General features: G+C 41.8%; 2 protein-coding genes across 2 annotated transcripts; both read right to left on the bottom strand.

Moving 5' to 3' along the window:
• Positions 1–5,857: 5,857 nt before the first annotated feature.
• LOC140128636 (olfactory receptor 5P64-like) lies at positions 5,858–6,793 on the bottom strand. The gene has a single exon (XM_072150335.1). The coding sequence runs from the start codon at positions 6,791–6,793 to the stop codon at positions 5,858–5,860; it is 936 nt and encodes a 311-aa protein (XP_072006436.1).
• A 9,867-nt stretch (positions 6,794–16,660) lies between these two features.
• Positions 16,661–17,605, bottom strand: LOC140128635 (olfactory receptor 5P81-like). Its single transcript, XM_072150334.1, has one exon. The coding sequence runs from the start codon at positions 17,603–17,605 to the stop codon at positions 16,661–16,663; it is 945 nt and encodes a 314-aa protein (XP_072006435.1).
• Between the last annotated feature and the right edge of the window lie 5,703 nt (positions 17,606–23,308).

The raw sequence follows: 23,308 nt of genomic DNA, 5'->3' as shown, positions 1-23,308 counted from the left end.
TGTTCTAAAATCGTTTGGCCCATTGCCTGCAGTTGTTCCAATAAAGAACTGTGAGTTACTTTTGCACAATGTTGCCTCCGTCTGGTACCTGTATACGGCTGTATACCATCAAGGGCTTCCCCATCCACTAACAAGGGACATATAGTACAGACACTAAGGGGTTGCCCCAGGGAGAACCAGTACCTCAGCCTCTCCCTCATTTAATTTCTTGCACACACCACCTGCTGGAGACCTGCCAGGCTGTAGGACAGCCCTCCGGTTCCCATACCCAGCACAGTGACCACAGCGTGCCCTAAGCCGCAACCGCTATCCACTCCGGTATTCTGGGCCCCGGCTTCCTCTAGGCACCAAGAAAAGGCTAGGCCCCAGTGGGGGATGTTGCGTATATATTGTATGTTTATATGTAGGTCACCAATCCATGGAGGTTTTATAATAAAGCTGGCGATCACATATATTTTGCCTGAGAGCCATCACCATACACCCTAATAGATTCACAAGGTGCAGGTATATCATGGTGCATTGAGGGGATAACTAAAACAGAAAATGTCTTACACTTAGGCAGGAGCAACCAGTACCCTGCTACAAAGGTGAAGCTGTGGAAGACTGTTTCATTTCACAGGTCGCACTGTTCACAATAGCAACAATCACTGCATCAGCAAGGTCTCTCCCAGGCAATGCTTAGAGAGAAGACTGAGTTTTCAATTGGTTATCAAGATATAACATGTAAGCTCTGTCACGGGTGCCCCTGCGACCCATATCCCAGGTCGCAGGTGCACCCGTGTACCTCCGTGTGACCCAGCTTCGGAACTCACCTGTCCTCGCTCCAGTGGCAATCCCCATAATCGATTCCATTCCTGACTCCAACTGTGCTGCCTGTCCCGACTTACCACTACATTACCGACTCTGATCCTGTGCTGCCTGTCTTAACCTCCTGCCTGTCCCCGACCACTAGTTTGTCTTACGTTTCTTTACTAAGCCTTGGCCGCCACCGCTGACAAAGTCGCTCATGTGGAACGGCCTGGTGGTACCATGCCGTAACAAGTCCAACCTGCTTTGCGGCGGGCTCTGGTGAAAACCCAGTACCACGTAGACTCAGGTCCCAGATGTTGGGTTATTTCATCATCCACAGTGGTCCAGAGGATCCACTACCTCCGATTCTGACAAGCTCTTCTACCAGCTCAGAACTATCTGTACTCATGTGGATATTAGCCTAAGAGATTTAAATCTTTATCAAGGACTGGGCGGCACCGGCTGCTCTGAAATCATTTGTCTTAACCAGTCTGCAGTTTAGAGCTATTTAATAATGTATGGAAAGGGAGCAGGTAGGTGGTTTGGTGGCTGTATTTTAGCTAATGATGTTGGTCAGGTTAAATTGCTTCCCTAAAGCTGAAAAATTCCCTTTGAATTATGTTAGCTAATAAATATAAACAATTACCCCTTCTCACCATAAATTTTATTTATTTTTTTAATCTGTCTCAATTGAAATTGGAATCAATATCCAAATTAAATCAGGACTGTGGGTGGACTCATTTCATTTCATTGTTTTAATATTTTCTGCATCAAGGAAACACTTTATCTATTTTGTTGTGTGTCGGGGGCGTTGTGCTGCAGGATAATTGCTCCCTTTGAATGAAAAAAAAAAAGAGAAGAACCATGTGTTCTTGAAGAAGGTTCTGATACTTGCATTCACTCTGCCATGTAGCTCTGTAGAGGTCCAGCTCCTGCTGCATAAAACGTTTCCCAAATCATGACACTTCCTCCACACCTTTCAATCACTTCTTTACACACTTTAGATTTAGTCGTTCCCAGTTTGTGGATGAATTTAATGAGGAAGATTTACTCAGCATTTTGCGCCGGTTTTCTGTCGGAATTTATTCGTTCTTTTTAGTTTAAACTGCTTTAAAAGTCTGCACCACAAATTAGGGGGAATTCCGGTGCTAAGTCGGACCGTGCGCCAGATTTAACATGCAAGTCCAAAAGAAGTGTTTCACATGCCCCATGTAAAAGATAGACCAGAAAATAAATGGTGCATTCTGCCGGGCCAGTTCTGGCAGCGCCAGCTTCATGATGTCTGGCGCCCCCTGCATTACACACAGGCAAGCTACACTTACTGTAGTTTGCACAAATCTTAGTAAATGTTCCCCAATGTCTCCAATGAGTCTCAAATAAATTAAACTTGCTTTAATGAACTGTGGACCACTTCTCCTCTGTCAATGCAGCATGCATGACTGCACAGGTGAGTCTACACCATTGATTCTTTCTGCTAATAAGAGGTTTGGTGACTGGGCTTTTAGTCCAAATGCTTTCAAACATTGAGACACTAGGGCTAGAGATGAGCGAGCACTAAAATACTCGAGTGCTCAATATTCGAGACGAACTTTTCCTGATGCTCGAGTGCTCGTCTCGAATAACGAGCCCCATTGAAGTCAATGGGAGACCCAAACATTTTTCAAAGGGACCATGGTTCGGGAATAAAATGTGTTATTTAATTGAAAAAGAATGTCTTCTGATAAGTTAGCAGATGTATGCAAACATCTGCAATCTATTCTTCACTGTTCCGCGCGTATATTATCTCCAGACAAGTTAGCAGAGGTGAAGAACAGTGAAGAATAGAATAAAAACAGTAAACACAGGATCATTTAAGTGAAAAACGCAGTGAAAAAAACAGTGAAGAATAGATTGCAGATGTTCGGCACATCTGCTTACTTGTCGGGATATACGCTGTTCCGGGATCCGTGCTGCTGCTCCCCGGTGTCTCCGTGCTGCTGCTCCCCAGTGTCTCCATGCTGCCCCGGTGTCTCCGTTCTGCCGCTGCCCTGATGTCTCCGTGCTGCCCGATGTGTCCGTGCTGCCCGATGTGTCCGTGCTACCCCAGTGTCTCCGTGCTGCCCCAGTGTCTCCGTTCTGCCCCTGCCCCGATGTCTCCGTGCTGCACGATGTCTCCGTGCTGCCCCAGTGTCTCCGTGCTGCCCCAGTGTCTCCGTTCTGCCCCGATGTCTCCATGCTGCACGATGTCTCCGTGCTGCCCCAGTGTCTCCGTGCTGCCCCAGTGTCTCCGTGCTGCTGCTCCCCAGTGTCTCTGTGCTGCTCCCCGGTGTCTCCGTCCTCACCGTGTTCTTCAATGTGTTCTTCACACATATATATTGTTCTTCACATAGTATTTTGTTTGCACCGTTCCGCGCGTATCTCCCGACAAGTAAGCAGATGTGCCGAACATTTGCAATCTATTCTTCACTGTGTTCTTCACTGTGTTTTTCACTTAAATAATCCTGTGTTCACTGTGTTCACTGTTTTTATTCTATTCTTCACTGTTCTTCACTGTGCAGGGGAAATACTCGTCCGAGCAACGAGCCGTTTCGAGTACCTTAATACTCGAACGAGCATCAAGCTCGGACGAGTATACTCGCTCATCTCTAACTAGGGCACATTTACAAAGGGTCCAAATAACGTTTTTCCGCCAGGTTTCCCGAATTTTTCCGGTTTGCGCCGAATTGCCCCGGGATTTTGGTTCACATGATCGGATTGTGGCGCATCGGCACCGGTTTTCACACGACATTGGGGGGTGTGGCCGGTGGAAAACCCAACGGATTCGGAAAAACCGCAAAAAAAGTTTGTGTCGTAAAAATAGCACTCACATACACAGAGACGGAGAAGGTGAATTCCAGTGGACTTCAGCACAGCAGCGACACCTAGTGGACATCGGGTGCACAACCTTAGTAAATCCCGAATCAGCGTCGGAGAACGCGCCACTGGATCGCTACTGGACCTGGTAAGTAAATCTGAAATATCCTAAACTTGTTCAGTGCTGAACTGGCAAGCAATTCCAGCTGCAGTGTTGAAATGGTTGCCCAGTTGTTACTCTGCATTAATTCTGTTCTCTTGCCTTTTTCATTCGGGGTGACCAACCGTCTTGAACGACTTGAATGAGTTTATGATGCTATAAAGATGCAATATAATAGAAATCATAAAATTGGAGCAACCAACTTCTCTTGCTATGGCTGAAAGGGTCACCCTTTTGGTCTTTATCTTGACAATCTTCTGCTGGTGGGTTTCAGCCACTTTGGAATGGCAGAACGTTTATGTAAAACCTTTTCCAACGTAAAGTTTGAAATCCATCAAGTATTGGCTGGTAAAAGGATGGCCTTGCAGAGTAGTTTTACCCAATTATGGGGGAAAGGAACAGAGGGTAGGAGGGGGTTTGGGAAGGATCGCGTGGGGGAAGGAAAGCACATAATATAATTAACATAAAACCAAAGACTCATGGCACTTGCTCATCATCTCATCCCCGCAGGTTACGTCTCCCCACCCCAGCTCATCCTGGTGTATTATAAGATGTTATAATTTATGTGCTAGGTTATCACTACTACCCTGTTTCCCCTAAAATAAGACATCACCCGAAAGTAAGACCTAGTACAATTTTGTTCAGGCTTAGAAACATAAGGCCTCCCCTGAAAATAAGACCTAGCAGCCGCCATTGCAGCAGCTCCCCCCGCGCCAAACATTAGTATTAGTAAATCTTTTAGATGCTGCAAAATGTTGTGACATGGGGAAGAATTTATGGAAGTAAATCACTGACTGTTGTGCTGCAAATGTGATCCCAGCAGCTTCCAGGATAAGAAGGGTCATTTATGGAAAGTGATTTTACTAAACATGAGAGACTGGGGCCAATGATTCTAATAGAAATTGAGTCACAAGAAAGATGGTATGAAATGCAGAGTTTGGAGAGTCATAAGTATTAATGTGTAAGTCAGGAGAAACACAATGAATAGAAGAGTTTTGTATCTGTACAGACCTCGGAGAGTTTGGAGAGTCATAAGGATGTTAGAGAAGTAGATTTTTTGTTCATCGATAAATGTCAATTTTTGTTCCTGGGCAAATAAGACATCCCCTCAAAATAAGACCTAGTGCCTCTTTAAAAGCAAAAATGAATATAAGACATTGGGGGTCATTTACTAAGGGCCCGATTCGCGTTTTCCCGACGTGTTACCCAAATATTTCCGATTTTCCCTGTATTGCCCCGGGATTTTGGCGCACACGATCAGATTTTGGCGCATCGGCACCGGCATGCACGCGACGGAAATCGGGGGCGTGGCCGAGCGAAAACCCAACGGATTCGGAAAAACCGCTGCATTTAAAAAAAAAGTGTCGCGGTACTCGCGCTTACCTTCACTTGGTCCGGCTTGGTGAAGATCAGTGCGTTCCGGGGAATTACCTTAGTGAATTGCCGGAAGACCCGAATCCACTGCAGAGAACGCGCGCTGAATCGCGAATGGGCCGGTAAGTAAATCTGCCCCACTGTCTTATTTTCGGGGAAACGGGGTATCATTCCTGATCCAATTTCAATCAGGTTCCACAGGGGCATCTCCCACAAGCTGCTGCTCCTTGTTCCACACTGTGTTCACAAAGCAATTTCTGATATGTGGGGCTGATCGAGCAAACCAAGGTGAGTATCTGTAGTGTTCTATATTTGTTTTTTCAACTGGTTGATTTCCTATAAACTAAAGCGAGGAGCAAACCATACTCTGCTGCTAAAAGGGAAGTTGTGGAAGACAGTTTCATTTTATAGGTCGCACTGTCCACAAAGGCAACAATCACTGCATCAGCAAGGTCTCTCCCAGGCAACATTTAAAGAGCAGAATAGGAAATAAGTTGTATTATAACAGAACTATCTGTATTCATGTGGATATATAAGGCTAAGAGAACTGAGCATTTACCAAGAACTGGGAGATACCAGGGGCTCTGGATTAATTTGTCTAAAACAGTCTGGAGTTGAAATTTCTATTTTAATTGAAATTGAAATAGCTAACCATGGATGATCAGGATCCTAACTTTTGGTTTTATTGTTTCATATTTTCCATCAATTTGGAAAGACACGGTTCAGAATTTTCCACATGGCTCTCTTGAACTCATTGTTTCTCAGGCTGTAGATAAAGGGATTCATCAACGGTGTGACTATAATGTACAGTAGAGATGTGTATTTGTGGGTAATGGATGAGCTCTCATCACTTGGAGCCATGTAAACTGTGATCAGGGTCCCATAATACACACAGACTGTGGTCAGGTGGGAGCTACAAGTGGAGAAGGCTTTTCTTCTACCATCCGTGGAAGACATTTTAACAATGGTGAAGGAAATACAGAAATAGGTTATAATGATAAAAACAAATGGAAAAAGCATCCCCAAAATGGAAATAATTAAGTCTTCAAACATCAAAATAGAAATGTCTGAAGCAACCAATTCCATAGTCGGGCCAAGGTCACAGAAGAAGTGGTCGATGTAATTCAAGCCACAGAAGTTAAACTGTATAACAATAAGGAACTCACTTGATGTTAATACACTGAGTACAAGCCATGAACCAATAACAAGCTGGAAGCAAAGATCTGGAACCATCACTGAGGAGTAACGTAATGGATGGCAAATGGCCAAATATCGATCATATGACATGATAGCAATGATAAAACATTGAACAAACCCAAAAATACCAAAACAATAAAGCTGGAAGATACAACCCCAAAGGGGTAAGATACCTTCCTCATAGAGTATTACGTGCAACATCATGGGGACAACACTGGTGGTTAGTAGGACATCTGCTGTCGATAAATGTTTCAGGAAGAAGAACATTGGGGTCTTGAGATGGTCCATAGTGGACACCAGAAGGATAATAATAAGATTTCCACCCAGTATTAATGTGTAAGTCAGGAGAAACACAATGAATAGAGGAGTTTTGTATTTGTACAGACCTCGGAATCCGAGAAGATGAATCTGTGTGATTTGTGTTTGGTTCTCCTCACACATTATTTATAAATTGTTAAAACCCAAGAATTTTCTCCTTCTGTAAAATAAGTCAGATCTGTAACATCAGAGATTTGAATGTTATCATATATAAAAATATTATTAGCTTTTATAAGTTCCTCACTTATGGCTCCCATTGGAGGAGGTCACCAGACCTTAGAGCTTAGAGAAGACATATACGTGTTACGAGGTCTACGTAGACAAATGCTAAAACGTTCCCGATGTTGACGTCTTTTAGAGTGTTAGACAAACACTGAAAATTCCCCCAAGATCCGGACATAATGATCATAGTAACGCTAATGAAGGAAACAGATGAGGAGGTGATTTATAATAATTGATAGCAGAGTTGGATTGTTAAGGCCAATATCTAAAAAACATTCACTGATAAAAAATATACAGATAGAAAAGTCAGATTGATGCAGTTATTTATCAGTCAGAAATATAAATTATTGTAGGATTGTACTGATCAGACTCTGGGGGGGATTTATTCATTCTGTCACAACCTCGACAGTCGGCATCTGAGACCAGACTACGGAAAGCACAGCCCGATGTATTGAAGTAGCACATGGCTAGTAGTAATTAATGAGCAGACGGGACTAATCAGTCGGGTGTAGAGATGAGCGAGCACTAAAATGCTCGGGTGCTCGTTATTCGAGACGAACTTTTCCAGATGCTCGAGTGCTCGTCTCGAATAACGAGCCCCATTGATGTCAATGGGAGACCCGAGCATTTTTTTAATAAAACTGAATAGTAAATGAACACTGCAAAAAAAAATTTTTCCAGATGTTTGCAGATGTTTTACTTGTAAGAACACATTGAAATAACACTATTCCTCACTTTGCAGGTGTGCGCGCGTGTCTCCCGCTAGGTTCGGAGATGTTCGGAACATCTGGAATGTGAAGAATATTGTTCTTTCAATGTGTTCTGCACTTAAATGCTCCTGTGTTCACTGTTTTTAATGTTTTAATTCTATTCTTCACATTGCAGGTGTGCGCGCGTGTCTCCCGATAGGTTCGGAGAAACGCGCGCACATCTGCAAAGTGAAGAATAGTGTTATTTCAATGTGTTCTTACAAGTAAAACATCAGTAAACATGTGTAATATTTTTTTTTTACAATAAAAATACTTTTATTCAATTTATTTTATTAATTTAATGCTCGATCGCGAGCAGGGGAAATACTCGTCCGAGTAACGAGCCGGTCCGAGTATGCTAATACTCCACCAAGCAGTATACTCGCTCATCTCTAGTCGGGTGCCATAAAAATGCCGACACAAATGAGATGTGCGCCAAAATGTTACATGGGCTGCGCCTGTTTTAAAATTATTTTTATTTCACACCATTTTTTTCCTGGTCTGTTGTGTGCCAAAATTTGTGCCTAAAAATGCCGACAAACTCCACATTAATGAAATGGATGATGTGGAAAATATAGGCCACGCCAGCTTGTGCCAAATAAAGACAGACAAGACGGACAAGTCGGGATAGTCGAAAAAAACTATTCTTTCTGGCGCCAACTCATTATAAATGATCCGCTACAATTATGTGCAAAATAAATGTGAGTTCCCGACACTTTTATGGCGCAGATACCATAATACATCTGACCCTCTGAGTCTTTCCATGAAAGGATATAAAAATTTTGCCATAACCCCAGAATCCCACAGTGAAAAGTGTCAGAACAGAGACAGGGTGGCGTCTATTGAATCCACCAAACCTAAATAACTCTCCCACTAAAGCAGAAAAAAGTTGAGTGCACTAGGAATGGCTACAACAACAACGCTGGCTCTAGTAGGAGTAGTAGAAACCTGTCATGGCATTAGATGGGCTAATGGTGATAGAAGTATAAGTATTAGCAGTTGGAAGCGGATTCAAAATGTTAATAATGGGAACAGTAGGGAATCGGCAGCATAAAGCAGTAACTGCAATGGTGGTGGTGGAGTCAACAGCAACATTTGTTATGTGGGATAGTTTTACTATGATTGAGGCCATGACAATAGCAGGAGGTACAGATGGCAGCAGATTTTAAAATTTTCCCATTGCCATGTAATGGACAGCGTATTATGAGGGCAGCAGCCTACAGCCTTGCAGCGCTGGGGTCATTGGTTCCAGTCACATTCAGGTTAACATTTGCAAAGAGTTTATAATTTATCTCTATGTTTGAATGGGTTTGCTCCAGGTCCTCTGGTTTCCTTTCACACTCCAAAAAACTTACTGGTAGGTTGATTAGATTGTGAGCCCCACGGGGACAGGCACTGATATGACAAGCTCTGTGTAGTACTGCGGAATCTGTGTGCGCCATCTAAATAAAGGAATTAATTAATTTGCTCCAATTGACCTACTGGCAAACTACAGGAGTCTGGCCACCTCTTTTAAGCAAAGCTCTGTAAACTATATATAAATATATTGCCAACGCATCCATCCGTTATCCTATGCTACCGCCTAATGGTTATTTATGTATTGCATCTGAAGTGTAACCTACCACTTAAAGTGTCTACAATTTACTAAGGGCCAGAATCGCTCTTTTCCGTCGGGTTTCTCAAAAATTATTGGTTTGCGCCGAAATGCCCCAGGTTTTTGGTGCACGCGATCAGATTGTGTCGCATCAGCGCTGGGCTGCATTGAAATTGGGGGGCCTGGAGAACGCGATGCTGGATCGCGACAGGGCCGGGTAAGTAAATGAGCCCCTATGTTACAGTGTTGAGGTCAGCCATTGGTTGGAATGATGGAATTTATCCAGAGTGGAAGTCTATAAATATTCCAGAACATAAAAAGTTACTTCTGTAACAAATGTTGGTTCCAAAATCAAAATGATAAAACATTTACAAAAGTATAAGGCATATTTGTAATCTAAAGTTGTTTTCTTGAACATCAGAATGCCAGATACAGGACATTGCTTTCTTGGTGTATCCTGTGTGCATCCTTGGAGACACAAGCCTAGCAGAAAGGGACCGCTAGTCAGATGCCTAGTGATGACTCCAGGTTTGGCTCACTTCATCCTCCCTCCTTATCTGCTTTCCAGTCCAAACCCTCTTCTGAATTACTTCTTTTTGTCAGGGGGGGGGGTCACTTCCCAGCAGTGCATTCTGGTCTGTGGAGTAAGACTTATCCAGTTTGAGTCCAGCAGTACTCTATGGAGTAGGAAGAACTCTGCCGGAATCATACTGAATCATCCCTAGTCCACAGAACTCAGAAGAGGACTGGAAAGCAGATGAGGAGGTAGGAAGAAATGAGCCAAATCTGATTTGTCATCCAATGCATTGAAGGAGAGAACATTACCTGGAGTCATTGTACTGCCGACTGGATTCTTTCAGGACCTAAATAATTGTCGGTTTGTGTTTCCAGGGAATCCACCTAAGAAAGGAAGGTCCCATTTCTGACATTCAAGAAAAAAACAGAAGATATTGGGGTAGATTTATCCAAAGTATCTTTCGATGAACCCCCACTCTCGAGTTCAATCACAGAATACACTTCCACTAAGGAGCCTCCCAGTTCACTACATAAATCCCACCCAATTATCCAAAATGGCGAATTTAGACTAATCCCCAGCACTCTAACTGCCACCACCCACGATTTTACTTAAACTAAGAAGACACCTCACTCACACAGACAACGTATGCTGGTAAGTCACGCAGAACATGCAATCATCAAACATGCTATAAGAACCTGGTAACGTAAATCTTTTCAGAAACTAAGATTTTCTTAGGCTACAAGCAGAGACTTATTAAGGTTAAACATAAATATACAAAGAAGCACAATGCACGCACAAAATATAAACTTTAAAAAAAAACTTTATAAAAACTTATAAAAAGATTACAAAACAATATACAAACATTGCATACAAACGGTTATAAAAAAAGGGTGTAATAATGCAAAGCCTTACTAATGGAATAGCTCAAGTTATAGCCGCTCTTGGGGCTCAATAGAAGTTCCGGCCATCTATCCATGTGCAATGAATTCCCCAAAAGATGGACCCCTAAACTCATTAATTTATATCCAGTAGGTTTTTGCTCCCACCCCCTGACTGTGATGTCACTGAGACAGGGAGGTTCACAATACCCCCTTCCTTCAGTGGGGTACACTATTCTAGATGATTTAGATAACTTTTGATTGTAACATTGCCTCCAATCATTTAGGTATCTCGTTACCTTTCACCTCTCACCAAACTTGGTGTTGCTGCCTTAAATTCAGGGGTATTACTTGATTTGATCAGGTTTCCCAATAGTTCAGACCCTTAGTAAATGAGCCCCACTATCTTGTTTGACAGACACTGGCCAGACAAATATTGTCTAGGGTCACCTTCTTGAGGGCCCCTCATTACACATAAAGAGGTGTAAGAGGTGAAATAGAGGAAGGGCCTTACCCACCTTCTGAATCAGTGTCATCAAAGATGGGATATAACTTCTCTGTTGAATAATTTTTTGGGGATGATTGGGGCATTTTTTGGGGGGAAGGGGGTGTAGATATGTTCTAGTTCAAGTGAACAAAAGTGTAAAAAAAACTCCTGCATCAAAGAAGGACACAGATGCTGAACTGTGCAGTATGTAGCTGATCAGCATCTGGCGCAGACAGGGTGCACACTGCCAGGGGACAGGCGTATAAAAATGACCAAAATCATAGAAAATAATCCTTCTTCACCAAAGAATTAGAAGATCTGTAGACAACTGCTGAGTGGTCATGGGAAGGTGAGGGAAGGATCCGGAACTGGGATGACGACAGGGATTTGAGATGAAGACACTGCAAATGCTGAATAAAGAAAAAAAAAAAACAGACAGCTACAAGCTAGCTACAAGATCGATAAGATCAATGTAGAAGACTCCCCTTTTTCCAGGGATTAAATTGAACACTACAGACGTGGGTGGCGGGTGGCATGATGGTGTGAGGTCACTAAAAATCTAGTGGTAATTGATGCTGTCCTAAACCCTTCAACTACCACTAGGTTTCCCCCCATGTAATTACCTGTAGACTAATCAATTGCACCAATCATGTCCAGGGAGACCCTCTGGACCACAAAGGAAAGATGAATGATGTTAAACATCAGCCACCATACACCAATCATGTGGGGGGAAAAGTGCCGGTACCCCCCAGGTTCCACAATGTGAGATGGTCTGCTGTCAGATACAGCAGCCATTTTCCCTCAACCCTCTCTATACAAGTGCACAGGAATGGATCACTGTGTCTGTACATAACAATCTGTTGGATCGATCAGGGATCTGTCATGTTGCCACTTCCATGACAAATTGGTGCCATTTTCAGGTCTAAAAAAGTTAAGTTCTGTTATTTAAAGGGCCGGTGTGCTCACTCCTAATGTGTCCCCTAGCGATCAGTGCATACCACTGGTTATAAGAGACACAATTGCCCTAAGGGAAGTGTCTGAGTGTTAAGGTTCTCGAGTGTCCTGTGCAATAACCTAGACCTTGACTTTGATTCTGCTTTATGATTCTGTAATCATATTGTGCTCAGTTTCTTGGATTACATGTGTTTGCTGCCTGCTCTGAACATTAGCTTTTTTGGGACCTTTAGCTGGTTGACCAATTTTCCGCCTTCCTCTGCAAACACACTTGGACTTTTGCCATCAGGGGCGGAGTTAGATGGCCATGGGCCCTGGGCTGTATGAATATTATACTCCTTACAAGTCTGGAATTCATTTCCTACAGATGCAGCACTGGGTAACATGAATTACAGGAGATATCTCTTACTGATATCACAGAAAACGAGTCATCATGTCTGGTTAACCGGTTATGTTAAGTCAGCCATGTTAAACAGTGCTGCATCCCCACGTATGGTACTAGAATCAGCTTCTTGGGGAATGCAGGATGTGTTCCTTCTGTCTGTTCTCAATCTACGGTTTCTGGACCTTTGGAACTTCAAACATACTGAAAGGGCTCTTTTCTACATGTGTATTGAGAGTAGGAATGTAGATGTATGAGGATGGCTAAAGTTCCTTCTTAGCATTGCAATTTGTGGGTGGTTTTGGAGGTCATGGGCCTCCTAGAAGGTTTGGGTCTTTGGCTGTATTATGATCCGCTACTAGCTGCCACCAATAGTGAGACTACTCCCAGCAGTACCAGTCTTTTGTCCTCATCACAGCAAAGTTCAGATCATTTTATAGGGGTCAATGGGTGAAGCCCAATGGGGACATTGGGTAAAGCCCTTGGGATTAGCCAAATGGCCATAGTAGGCTGACAAGTGGTTGTTACATATTCAATGGGCAATTCCCTCTTGTTCCTTATGCAGTCTCTTTAGAGGTTCCAGCAAGTCCTGCTGCTTCTCTTCCTCAGCCAAAGCCTCTACCCTCCACCCATATCCACCTAATGGAGAAAAATGGATGGAGAACACATTGTTTTACCAAATATAGACATGTTGCACCTTCCCACAGCTGATTGGATAACTGTTTATGATCAACACCGATATAAGCTTTTTTTTCTGTAAGGCATCATTTTTATGAAGTGGGGACCAGGAGGTTGTCTGTAAAAAGCAAGGATCCCCATAAGGAGGATAAAGAATGAAGTACTTGAGACCCAAAGGAGGAGACATACATTGCCATGACGGAGGCAGTTAGTACCCACTGTGCTGTAGTTTGTGCAGGCCATGAACTTTGTTGATGTTTCTAAGCCTGAGATGCAAGGAGAAAGTGGCTTGTCAAAGAAGTTACCACAGAAGCTCAAAAGGTCTTACCTTCCCATCCATTGAAGCTCTGGATGGGACTACATCATTTTGGAAGCATGGTGATCAGCATCTGCTTCCAAAAGTTGGATCCCTTTTTAACCTTGCATTTACTATATCCATATACTCTACATGGTTGGTACTATTTATATTTTATTGTTACCTTTTTGTATTTATTTTATCCGTCAATGAACACTTAAATCCTTAATTTGACATAATTTTGACATCCTTTAACATAGTAACAAATTTCACAGGAAGAGTAGGAGACTTTTTGATGTCAAGATCTCAGTAATATTAGTTTATATCCCCTTTTATGTATGCTCTCCTCAACCTGAGTACACTATTTAAATAAACCAAACCAGTTCAAGAGTAGGAGACCGGCACAGTAGTGAAGCGGCATAAAGCTGATGGCCAGCGAGTCAATGCCAGTCACCTTGTCCCTCACCTCTGTGCCACTTTCTAGCTTCTGAGTACACTGCTTCTGTGGGGCACTGTCACTGATTTGTTGGTTCATCAGATGCATGGTGCAGCTCACAGCCAAAAAGATAGAGAGGGGACAAGAACACCCCAGTACTGCTAGAGATGCACGTTCATGTGAGGAACTATGGGACCATAGATGGGACCTAGTTTATGGTTGGATCCATGGAAACCACAAAGCACAACAGAAAGTCTAATGGAAACAGGTTAGAATTATATCTGTGAAACATTGTATATCTTAACACAATAACAACATTTGATATATTTGTATATCACATATCTGTTAAGGATGTATGGAACAAGCAGGAGTTAACCCCTTAAGTGTTGCCATCAAATGCAACAGAGGCACTTAAAGGATTATTTTTAAGTCATTGGTGATATCAGATGGTTGGTGTGACAGCCAGGACCATAATGGGGGATTCCATGGCTGTCAGCAGTCTCTTTTACAGATCCAGTGAATTGATAATATACTGCAATATTGTTTAATTGATCAGATCCCCTAGGGTTAAAATACAGTAAATGCCCACTCTGTTAAATATAAAAATGGTTACTCCGACAGTGAACCCTCAAAAGGGAAATAGCTCCCAAATGTCATAATCAACACTTTTTTTACCATTATGCAAAACACATAAATTTGAATTAAAAGTGATCAAAAGATGGAACTTTCCCGAAAATCTTAGTAATGAAAACATCACCTTGTCCCACAAATAATGACTTGTTACTCAGATCTGTACACTGAAGTGTGAAAAAGTTATTAAATGTCGACAGCAACTGTATACATTTATCTTAGTAGTTGCTCTTGGGAGTTGCATAAAAATGTCTTGGTCCTTTTTATCTTTTATTTGCTCAATTACAGAGACAATAATCAGAGCTTTCCGAAAAATGTAGGTCTTGACATGAGGCCTAGAGTATAAAACCATTGCTGAAAAGCCAAACATTTATTTGTGGCTTTACAGATATTTTTCTCTCTTTCTAAAAATGAAGAAGATCATTAAATTCTAAATATGTCATTTTAGCTCAATGTGTTATTATAGGAGGTACTTTTCTATCTGTGACTAGAGATAAGCGGACTTGATGTCTAAGTTCGGGTTCGGTCGCCTGACCCGGACATATTAGTGGCCGGTAAAAGCTAATCCGGCAAATGAATGCCTCTAGCAACTAGCCCCGGCTATGATCAGGTGGTCAGGTGGAATTCCCCCTATTTGTGACCATGATACTCCCAGCACCTTTGTGGTGGCCAATTATTATAACTTGATCCTCATACTTTTCGCATGTCAGAGGAGAGGTCTACAGATTTGGGATTACTAGGTCTAGGACTATTATGTACTTAGATTTTAAAGGATCTAGGGGTTAATATTTTCCAAAAATGTTCATTTCCACTGAAATTAAATTCTGATCCCCAAATTTGAAAATAAAATAATGTTGTAGAACAGAAAGGCCTCTCTCTTCAGAACAGGTACTAGGTGTTGATTAAACTTGTATTTAGTTCCTGTTGTAGACAATTAGTGATAGATCTCAGTTTCTAAAACTTAACAGTTTGCCTTATGCAACACATAATGAATAAAATTTAATTGGAACAAGGCATGTTGCCTGTATCTGAATGTTCTTGTGCTGCTAGTGATTAGTAGTATTTTATGCCACTACACTCAGGGGTAGAGATGAGTGGACTTTATGGTCAGGTCCGGAAATCAGGTTTGGTCGGCTGACACGGAAATATTGCTCGATTCGCAGCTGAACAGCCTATGCAGCAAATATGTGCCCTTAGCAATCATAGCCATGGCGATGATTGGCCAGGAGGCAGCTGCCAATCCGGCAAAATGTCTGGGTCACCCGGCCAAACCAGAACCCAACCATTGGGTCCGCTCATCTCTACTCAGGGAAAAATTTATTAGGACTGGCTTTATGAACTGATGGGGAAGAGGAGATTTAAGTGCTTCTCCACCAGAAACTCCCAGAGATGACAAAGTAAATCGTGCCACTATTCACAAAGAGAAGAATGGAATCAGAAAAAATAAAAGAGATAGAAACACTAAATAGTAAATTGAAAAATCTACTTATGCTTTATCTAAGGTGCAAACATCACAAAACCCTGATCCTACAGATCTTAGGTAAGTCAATCACCAAATATCTGATCACTCTGTCAGACTCATACTCTTTCTTCCAGAATCTTCAATATAGACTGAGCTGAATCTATTGAATTATTCAAGTCTTTTTCGATGCATTGTTGCCACATTTGTGGAGTCAGATTCTAATCTCTAAACAAGAAGATGTGGCTTGAGGTCGGGGCTATGAGAAGACACTTAAATATCCCCACATGAAACTCATCACTATGTGTGTCTTTATGGAGCTCCCACAGGGTCCTGGGTGCAGTAAGCCGGAACAGCACAGGTAACAATCTCCACATTGTTGTCACCAAATTGCAAGTAAAAATGTATATAAAATCTTTGTGAGCAATGTACTGCAAGTCCTAGTGGGCACCGGTGTGAACAACATTGATTGAGATGAAGAGGTGTCCTTCCTTAATTTTTTTCTCTTAGATACTTCCAGATATTATAATGTCTTCTGACAACACTAGTGCTATGATATATACATACAATATCTGACTGGCCACCTGGTCATGGTGATGGAATTTTCAGAATTTGAACTGTTGTATTAGAGGGTCACTATAAAGTAAAGTGTTTAACAATATTACAAATGGGTCAAGGATGAAACGTACTGAGAATTCAATGTTTATCTTTACCATTTGTTTTTAAAGTCTTGGGACATCACTTTCCTCATCGCTCTCTTGATCTCACTGTTCCTCAGACTGTAGATAATAGGATTCATCAATGGTGTGACTACTATGTACAGGAGAGATCGGTATTTGTTGATATGTGATGAGCTCTCATCAGTCGGAGCCATGTAAACTGTGATGAGGGTCCCATAATACACACAGACTGTGGTCAGGTGGGAGCTACAAGTGGAGAAGGCTTTTCTTTTTCCAAATGTCGAAGAAATTTTAAAGATGGTGAAGAAAATGCAAAAATAGGTCAAAATTATAAAAGCAAATGGAGAAAATATCATAAAGATAGAAATGACAAAGTCTTGCAACATCAAAACAGAAATGTCTGAAGTGGCCAATTCCACTATGGGACCAAAGTCACAGAAGAAATGGTCAATGTAATTCAAGCCGCAAAAGTCAAACTGAATAACAACAATCACCTCACTTGATATTAGAACAATGACTAAAGACCAGGACCCAATAACAAGCTGGAGACAAAGGTTAGGACCCATCAGTGAGGAATAGCGTAATGGATGGCAAATGGCCAAATATCGATCATATGACATGACAGCAATGATAAAACATTGAACAAACCCAAAAATACCAAAACAGTGTAGTTGTACTATACAGCCCCAAAAGGATAACACACCCTCATCTACTAATATCACGTCCAACATCATGGGGACAACACTGGTGGTTAGTAGGACATCAGCGGTGGATAAATGTCTAAGAAAGAAGAACATTGGGGTCTTGAGATGGTCCATAGTGGACACCAGAAGGATTATAATAAGATTTCCTCCCAGTATTAATGTGTAAGTCAGGAGAAACACAACAAATAACAGAGTTTTGTATTTGTACAGACCTCGGAATCCAAGAAGACGGATCTGTGCGATTTGCGTTTGATTTTCCTCACACCCCATTTTTATGGGATATACAGATATGTGTGAAATATTTCATGTAAAATAATAATAATAGGTATAATTTTGTCCTTAAAATAAGTTCCCCTTAGAAATTCTCACCAAAGAGAAAGCCAAAATGTGACAGATGAATGTTGTTGGATCTTCATTTGTGAGCGATAAACTGTTCCAGATGTTGGCCTCTTTTATGGTGTCAGAAAAACATAAAACATTCCCCCGGGATCCTGACATGACAATCGCACTCTCGTTAATGAAGTAAATAAATGGGACGATTGATTTTATAATAACTGATGTTAATTGTCGCTCAGAGACGATTGTTATTGTGCAATATTGTAAAAAAAAAAACAAGCAATTAACTGCCTGATGAATAATACACAGGATTTCTTCCTCAGATATTTAGGTAGCCTCGGATATCCAATACAAGATAAGTGGCACAAGGCTTGTAAAGTAAAAACTTGATTCATTGAAATTAATTAGAAGAAAATTTTGTATCTTATATGCATAAAAATGTATATTTATGTGTAGTTTTCTGTTGGCGTCCTGCTTTTACCACCTATGCCTGGCCTCGCACTGATGCTACCATTGGCCCTCTAGTTATTTCTTCATTCCCTCCAGTTTCAAATGACGATCATCAGGGTCTCGTAGTGCTGTGTCTGCTGGTCAGGAATTTGCCAATAGCCGAAGTGCACCCACACTAACCACTTGCAGTTCTCCAGTATCTGAGGGTTCTGGTTCTGGACATCTTTGGAATGTCACATGCAGTGTGTACTTAATGTCTGAGCCAATCCCTGGCTTCAGAACTCAAATAGGTTGCACATAAATGCAGAAGTGTGGTTTTGGCCTAGGAGATCTACACACAAAGAATGACAGGTTTCATAATTCAGTCTCTGAAATTTTTTAACTTCCAAAAGCTTTTGAGATGACGTGCTGAGAGGGTGGAGATGACGTGCTGAGGAGGTGGAGAAGAAGTGCTGAGGAGGTAGAGCTGATGTGCTGAGGAGGTGAAGATGACATGCTGAGGAGGTGGAGATGCCGTGCTGAGGAGGTGGAGAAGAAGTGCTGAGGAGGTAGAGCTGATGTGCTGAGGAGGTAGAGCTGATGTGCTGAGGTGGTGGAGATGATGTGCTGAGGAGGTGGAGAAGAAGTGCTGAGGAGGTAGAGCTGATGTGCTGAGGAGGTGAAGATGACATGCTGAGGAGGTGGAGATGCCGTGCTGAGAAGGTGGAGATGATGTGCTGAGGAAGGGGAGATGAAGTACTGAGGAGGTGGAGATTCTGTGCTGAGAAGGTGGAGATGAAGTACTGAGGAGGTGGAGAGGAAGTGCTGAGGAGTTGGAGTTGATGTCCTAAGAGGTGGAGTTAACATGCTGAGGAGGTGGAGATGAAGTGCTGAGGAGGTGGAGATGATGTGCTCAGAGGTGGAGATGACGTGTTGAAGAGATGATGATGATATGTTGAGGAGGTGGCGATGACATGCTTAGTGGTGTAAATGATGTGATGTGGAGGTGGAGATTGGTTGTTAAGGAGATGGAAAAGAAAAATCCAGAAAAAAGATGGCTGTGTGCATAATTGTCAATACCTAATCTGCACTCTCTATAACCCAATAAATATCCAATATAAACTACCTTGGTGCATTAAAGTACAGATATGGACTGGAATGATTCCGAATCTAAGTTTCTACATTAATTGATGCCTCTATAGCAAAGTGTCACAGTAGCCTTCAAATAGCAATTCCCCTATTGATATTTGTTTCTTACTTTGCCTATATATTCATGAAATGTGTTATCTGAACGCTACTGTGACATTTTGCTATAGAGGCATCAATTGATGTAAAAACTTAGATTCAGAATCATTCCAGTCCATATCTGTACTTGATTGCACCCGCAATCCTTGTCGTGGATCATGGGTACACCCGTGCCTCCCTGTGTGGTCAGGCCCAGACTTACTCTTCCACGAACCTGCTTCCCATCCGACTAGGCTGCACGCATCCCCGCTCCTAGGGCGCATGCCCTGGCTCTTCAGGACTTAAAGGGCCAGCGTCCTCCTGATTGGCGCTGGTCATTTCCGGGTGACTATATATTCTGGCTGTTCCTTCCATTCCGGGCCGTATCTTCTTACCTATCTTCTTCATAGCTTCCATGGTTTCCTAACCAAGCTATCCAAAGCTGTTACTGAAGAAGAGAAAGACAGTCTCCAGCGTTCCTACGCTCCTTTATCTCCAGCGTTCCTACGCTACTGTGTCTCCAGCATTCCTCCAAGTGCCAGTCCGTTCCTGTCTGCCTGTGCAGTGTGCCAGCTCCTGCTGCCGTGAGTTCCAGGTATCCCAAGCTGTTCTCCTGCTGTCACTCGAGGCTTGGACTGTCTCCTTAATCTCCTGCTACCCCTACCTTGGCTGCCACTGCGGGCCTTTTCACACCCATGGAACAACCTGGTGGCACCCCATCGCTGCAAGACCATCCAGCTATGCGGCGGGCTCTGGTGAAGGCCAGATGCCACTTAGACTCCAGTCCCGGGTGTCGGCTAGTACCATCACCTTCCGTGGTGGTCCAGAGGGTCCACAGACTCTTCCCTAAGAGACTATCCTCCTGGTACACCCCAGTACCCGGTGACTCTGATATTTATTGGGTTATGGAGAGAGTGCATATTAGATACTGACAATTATACACACAGAAATACACATTTGTATATTGTACGTTGTATGTATTTGTATCTGAATCTAATTGCTATATACACCACCAAGGCGAGCCACAAACCAGTAGGTCTGGAAGTCCAGAGTAACGCCAACTGGATTACCATTCAGACCAAACATCTGAGGCACTGCTATCCTATGGACTGGACTGAATAGATCCTGAGTGCACTAACTGGGCATAAACTACAGCAACAAACTTCAGAGGTTCCTGGAGCTATAAAGCCACCTGCTGTATAATAACTGATTCAGCATCAGTAGAATATGGATCATAAAAGTGCTTTTCTCAGTGAATATCATCAATTATGTGTTTTTTCCTCCTTGTACTCTGTGGACACACAAACTCCCCTTCTCCTCTGACTCCCACGTGCAGCCCTATAATGGATTTCATCAACCCTCACATCAGGTTCCAAAACACATTTTATATTTTTTAAATTTTTGTTGTGTTTGCTTTACAAAACATTGCAGTTAAACTACTTTTTTTTATTTTTACTGCATTCACAGTGTGAACCATATGACACATCCCCATTATATTTTGGATCACTACAATCACAGAAAAAAACAACTACTTAGAGTTTGTCATATGTATTTTTATTTAAACATTCTATGATTATTACCGTGTTCTATCACCTGTAATTTTGGGGGAAATTTTATTACACGGCAAGCTGACATTTTCAAATATCCCAATTTGTGCAAAATAGGACTTTCTGATAACATTTTATTACATTTTTATGGTTTGGTAAAAAATTAACATTTTTTGAATGCAGGGTTTAGTGGAGACCTATATAAGTCAGGGGGGCCACCCATGATGCTATGTGTAGATGTTCCGTTAGGATATTCCCTACGGCCACATTCCCACACTACATTTGTGAAACACAATTCAAAGGCAGCAAGGATGAAATGATTGTGATCATGAACAAGAACCATGGGGCACATTTACTTACCCGTCCATGCGCGATCCCTAATCCAAAATGTCCGCCGGAATGCAGATCTGCCGCGATTCAAGCAGATTGTGCACCCGATATCCTGCATGTGTCGCTTCCCCAATCAGGTCCGCCGGAGTTCGCCATTTTCCTCCCGGTGTGTGTAAGTGCATTGTCTTACAACACAAATTTAAAAGTTTATTACTGCGCTCAGTCCAATCGTCCGACGGCCCGCCACCTCCGCCCCCCCCCCAACTGGTGTTGCACGAAAGCAGACGCGATTACGACAACATCTGATTGCGTGAAGCACAATACCCTTTTAAATCCCTGTCCTGGCCGTGCGATCCACAAAAAGTCGGAAAACAGAAATGCGGCCGTGGAACCCTTAGTAAATAAGCAGCCGTGTCTATTTCCTGCAAAAACTCAGTACACAGTGTGCCCCTTCCTGAGTGCAACCATTCCAATAATGTAATGTAATGTAATAATGTAATGTAATGTAATGTAACCTTTCCATACACATGGGAATTATTAGATCTGATAATAGAATTATGACATAATGTTTCAATATTATAAAATAAAACAGTAAAATAAAGCTCTCTGGTTGTTACTTTAGTCCCAGGCTGCAATGACCAGCTGTAAGTTGTCTGTAATGAAACTTTATTGATCCTCGTTCCAATGACAACACAAAATTTGGAAAAATCCAATTCTCATTGGGACAAAAAAAATTGGTCTGGAGTTACAATTATAAAATATACCAGATCAGACGTAAAATATTCAACTTAAGAACAAACCTAAAGAACCTATCTTGTATGTAACCCAGGGACTGCCTGTATTGTGGCAGTTTTATAATGAAAAATAGAAAATAACCTACAATATTACGTGGGTTTATATAAAATGTTTGAAACACAATCTGAGGGGACTGTGCAGTATGTAAATGCCATTGAATTTTTCAAACGAAGAGTGAAGAAATCAGGCGATACCTTTTACAGGATAACTGGGCATATTGGATGGTGGAGCTTTCCAGAATACTAGTTCTCTTTGTCAGACATGATGTAATGCATGAAATAGAACATTCACAGCATTTAATACACACCCGGCAGTGATCATCAAAGGATATTAAAAAAAAAACTTTAAAACAAAAGATTGATAAATAAGGGGACATCTTATTTACGACAGGATGGGAATAAACAGACTAAAAACCTGTGAGGCGAAACAAGAGATTTTTCAAGTATCCAAATAAGTCCATCAAGAAGACCTGTGTAAGATGTGTAAATTGTTAATGTCAGTGCAGAAATACTTGTTGGTATTGGTAATATGTGCACAAAGTTTTCATGTAGGGAGTGAGTTGTAAAATGTATTGATTCATGGTGTTGATTGATAAAGAAAAATAATTAATATCGCTTCAATAATCAAAGGCTAATATATTGTATTCTATTATACTGGGTATGTGTATCCTCTCTGTAATGCTCACAAGATATTTCATTTTCCACCATGCACCCACAGTATTGGAATTTGGTTTTGTCTGTAATTTCTCGACAAGGCCTTGATTTTCAGGTCTATATATCAAGATACATTTAGTATTCCTTTACATTATGTTTTCATTTGACCAATTATTTATACACAATAGTATTACTATTCAGCCATGCACCCATACATTTACCTCGCCAACATCTCCTGCATTTCTGTCATCTCCCTAACCGCTGCATATTCATTCATACCTCTGTATGTTCATTCTGTTATCATGTTATACCCCCTCTTCCCCATCCACTCATACCTAATCATAACCTACTCATATACACATCAAGTGTCTATTCATATATATCCATATACCCATATACATTCATATTTCTTGTATATTCATATTTCCATATATATTTACATATATTCCCATAACCCCACATCGCCCATCAGATACCCTCCATCTATATCTAATTATCTATACTCCTATCACACTCTCCATTCATTTCTCCTCACCATACATTTCCTATATCTTCCCCTGATACACACACATCCCGACATTATCACTTAACTCCCCAGTGTCATCGTTTCCAGCTATTAGTGCCATCACTGCGCCTGCGTCCCAAATAGAGATGAGCGA

This window comes from Engystomops pustulosus, chromosome 4, assembly GCF_040894005.1.
Source record: "Engystomops pustulosus chromosome 4, aEngPut4.maternal, whole genome shotgun sequence".
NCBI lineage: Eukaryota > Metazoa > Chordata > Amphibia > Anura > Leptodactylidae > Engystomops > Engystomops pustulosus.
This window is presented reverse-complemented; position numbering and strand designations above follow the sequence as displayed.

What these genes read in the sequence shown, in the direction of transcription:
- LOC140128636 (XM_072150335.1), bottom strand. Translation starts at nt 6,793, where the DNA reads ATGTGTGAGGAGAACCAAACACAAATCACACAGATTCATCTTCTCGGA.
- LOC140128635 (XM_072150334.1), bottom strand. Translation starts at nt 17,605, where the DNA reads ATGGGGTGTGAGGAAAATCAAACGCAAATCGCACAGATCCGTCTTCTT.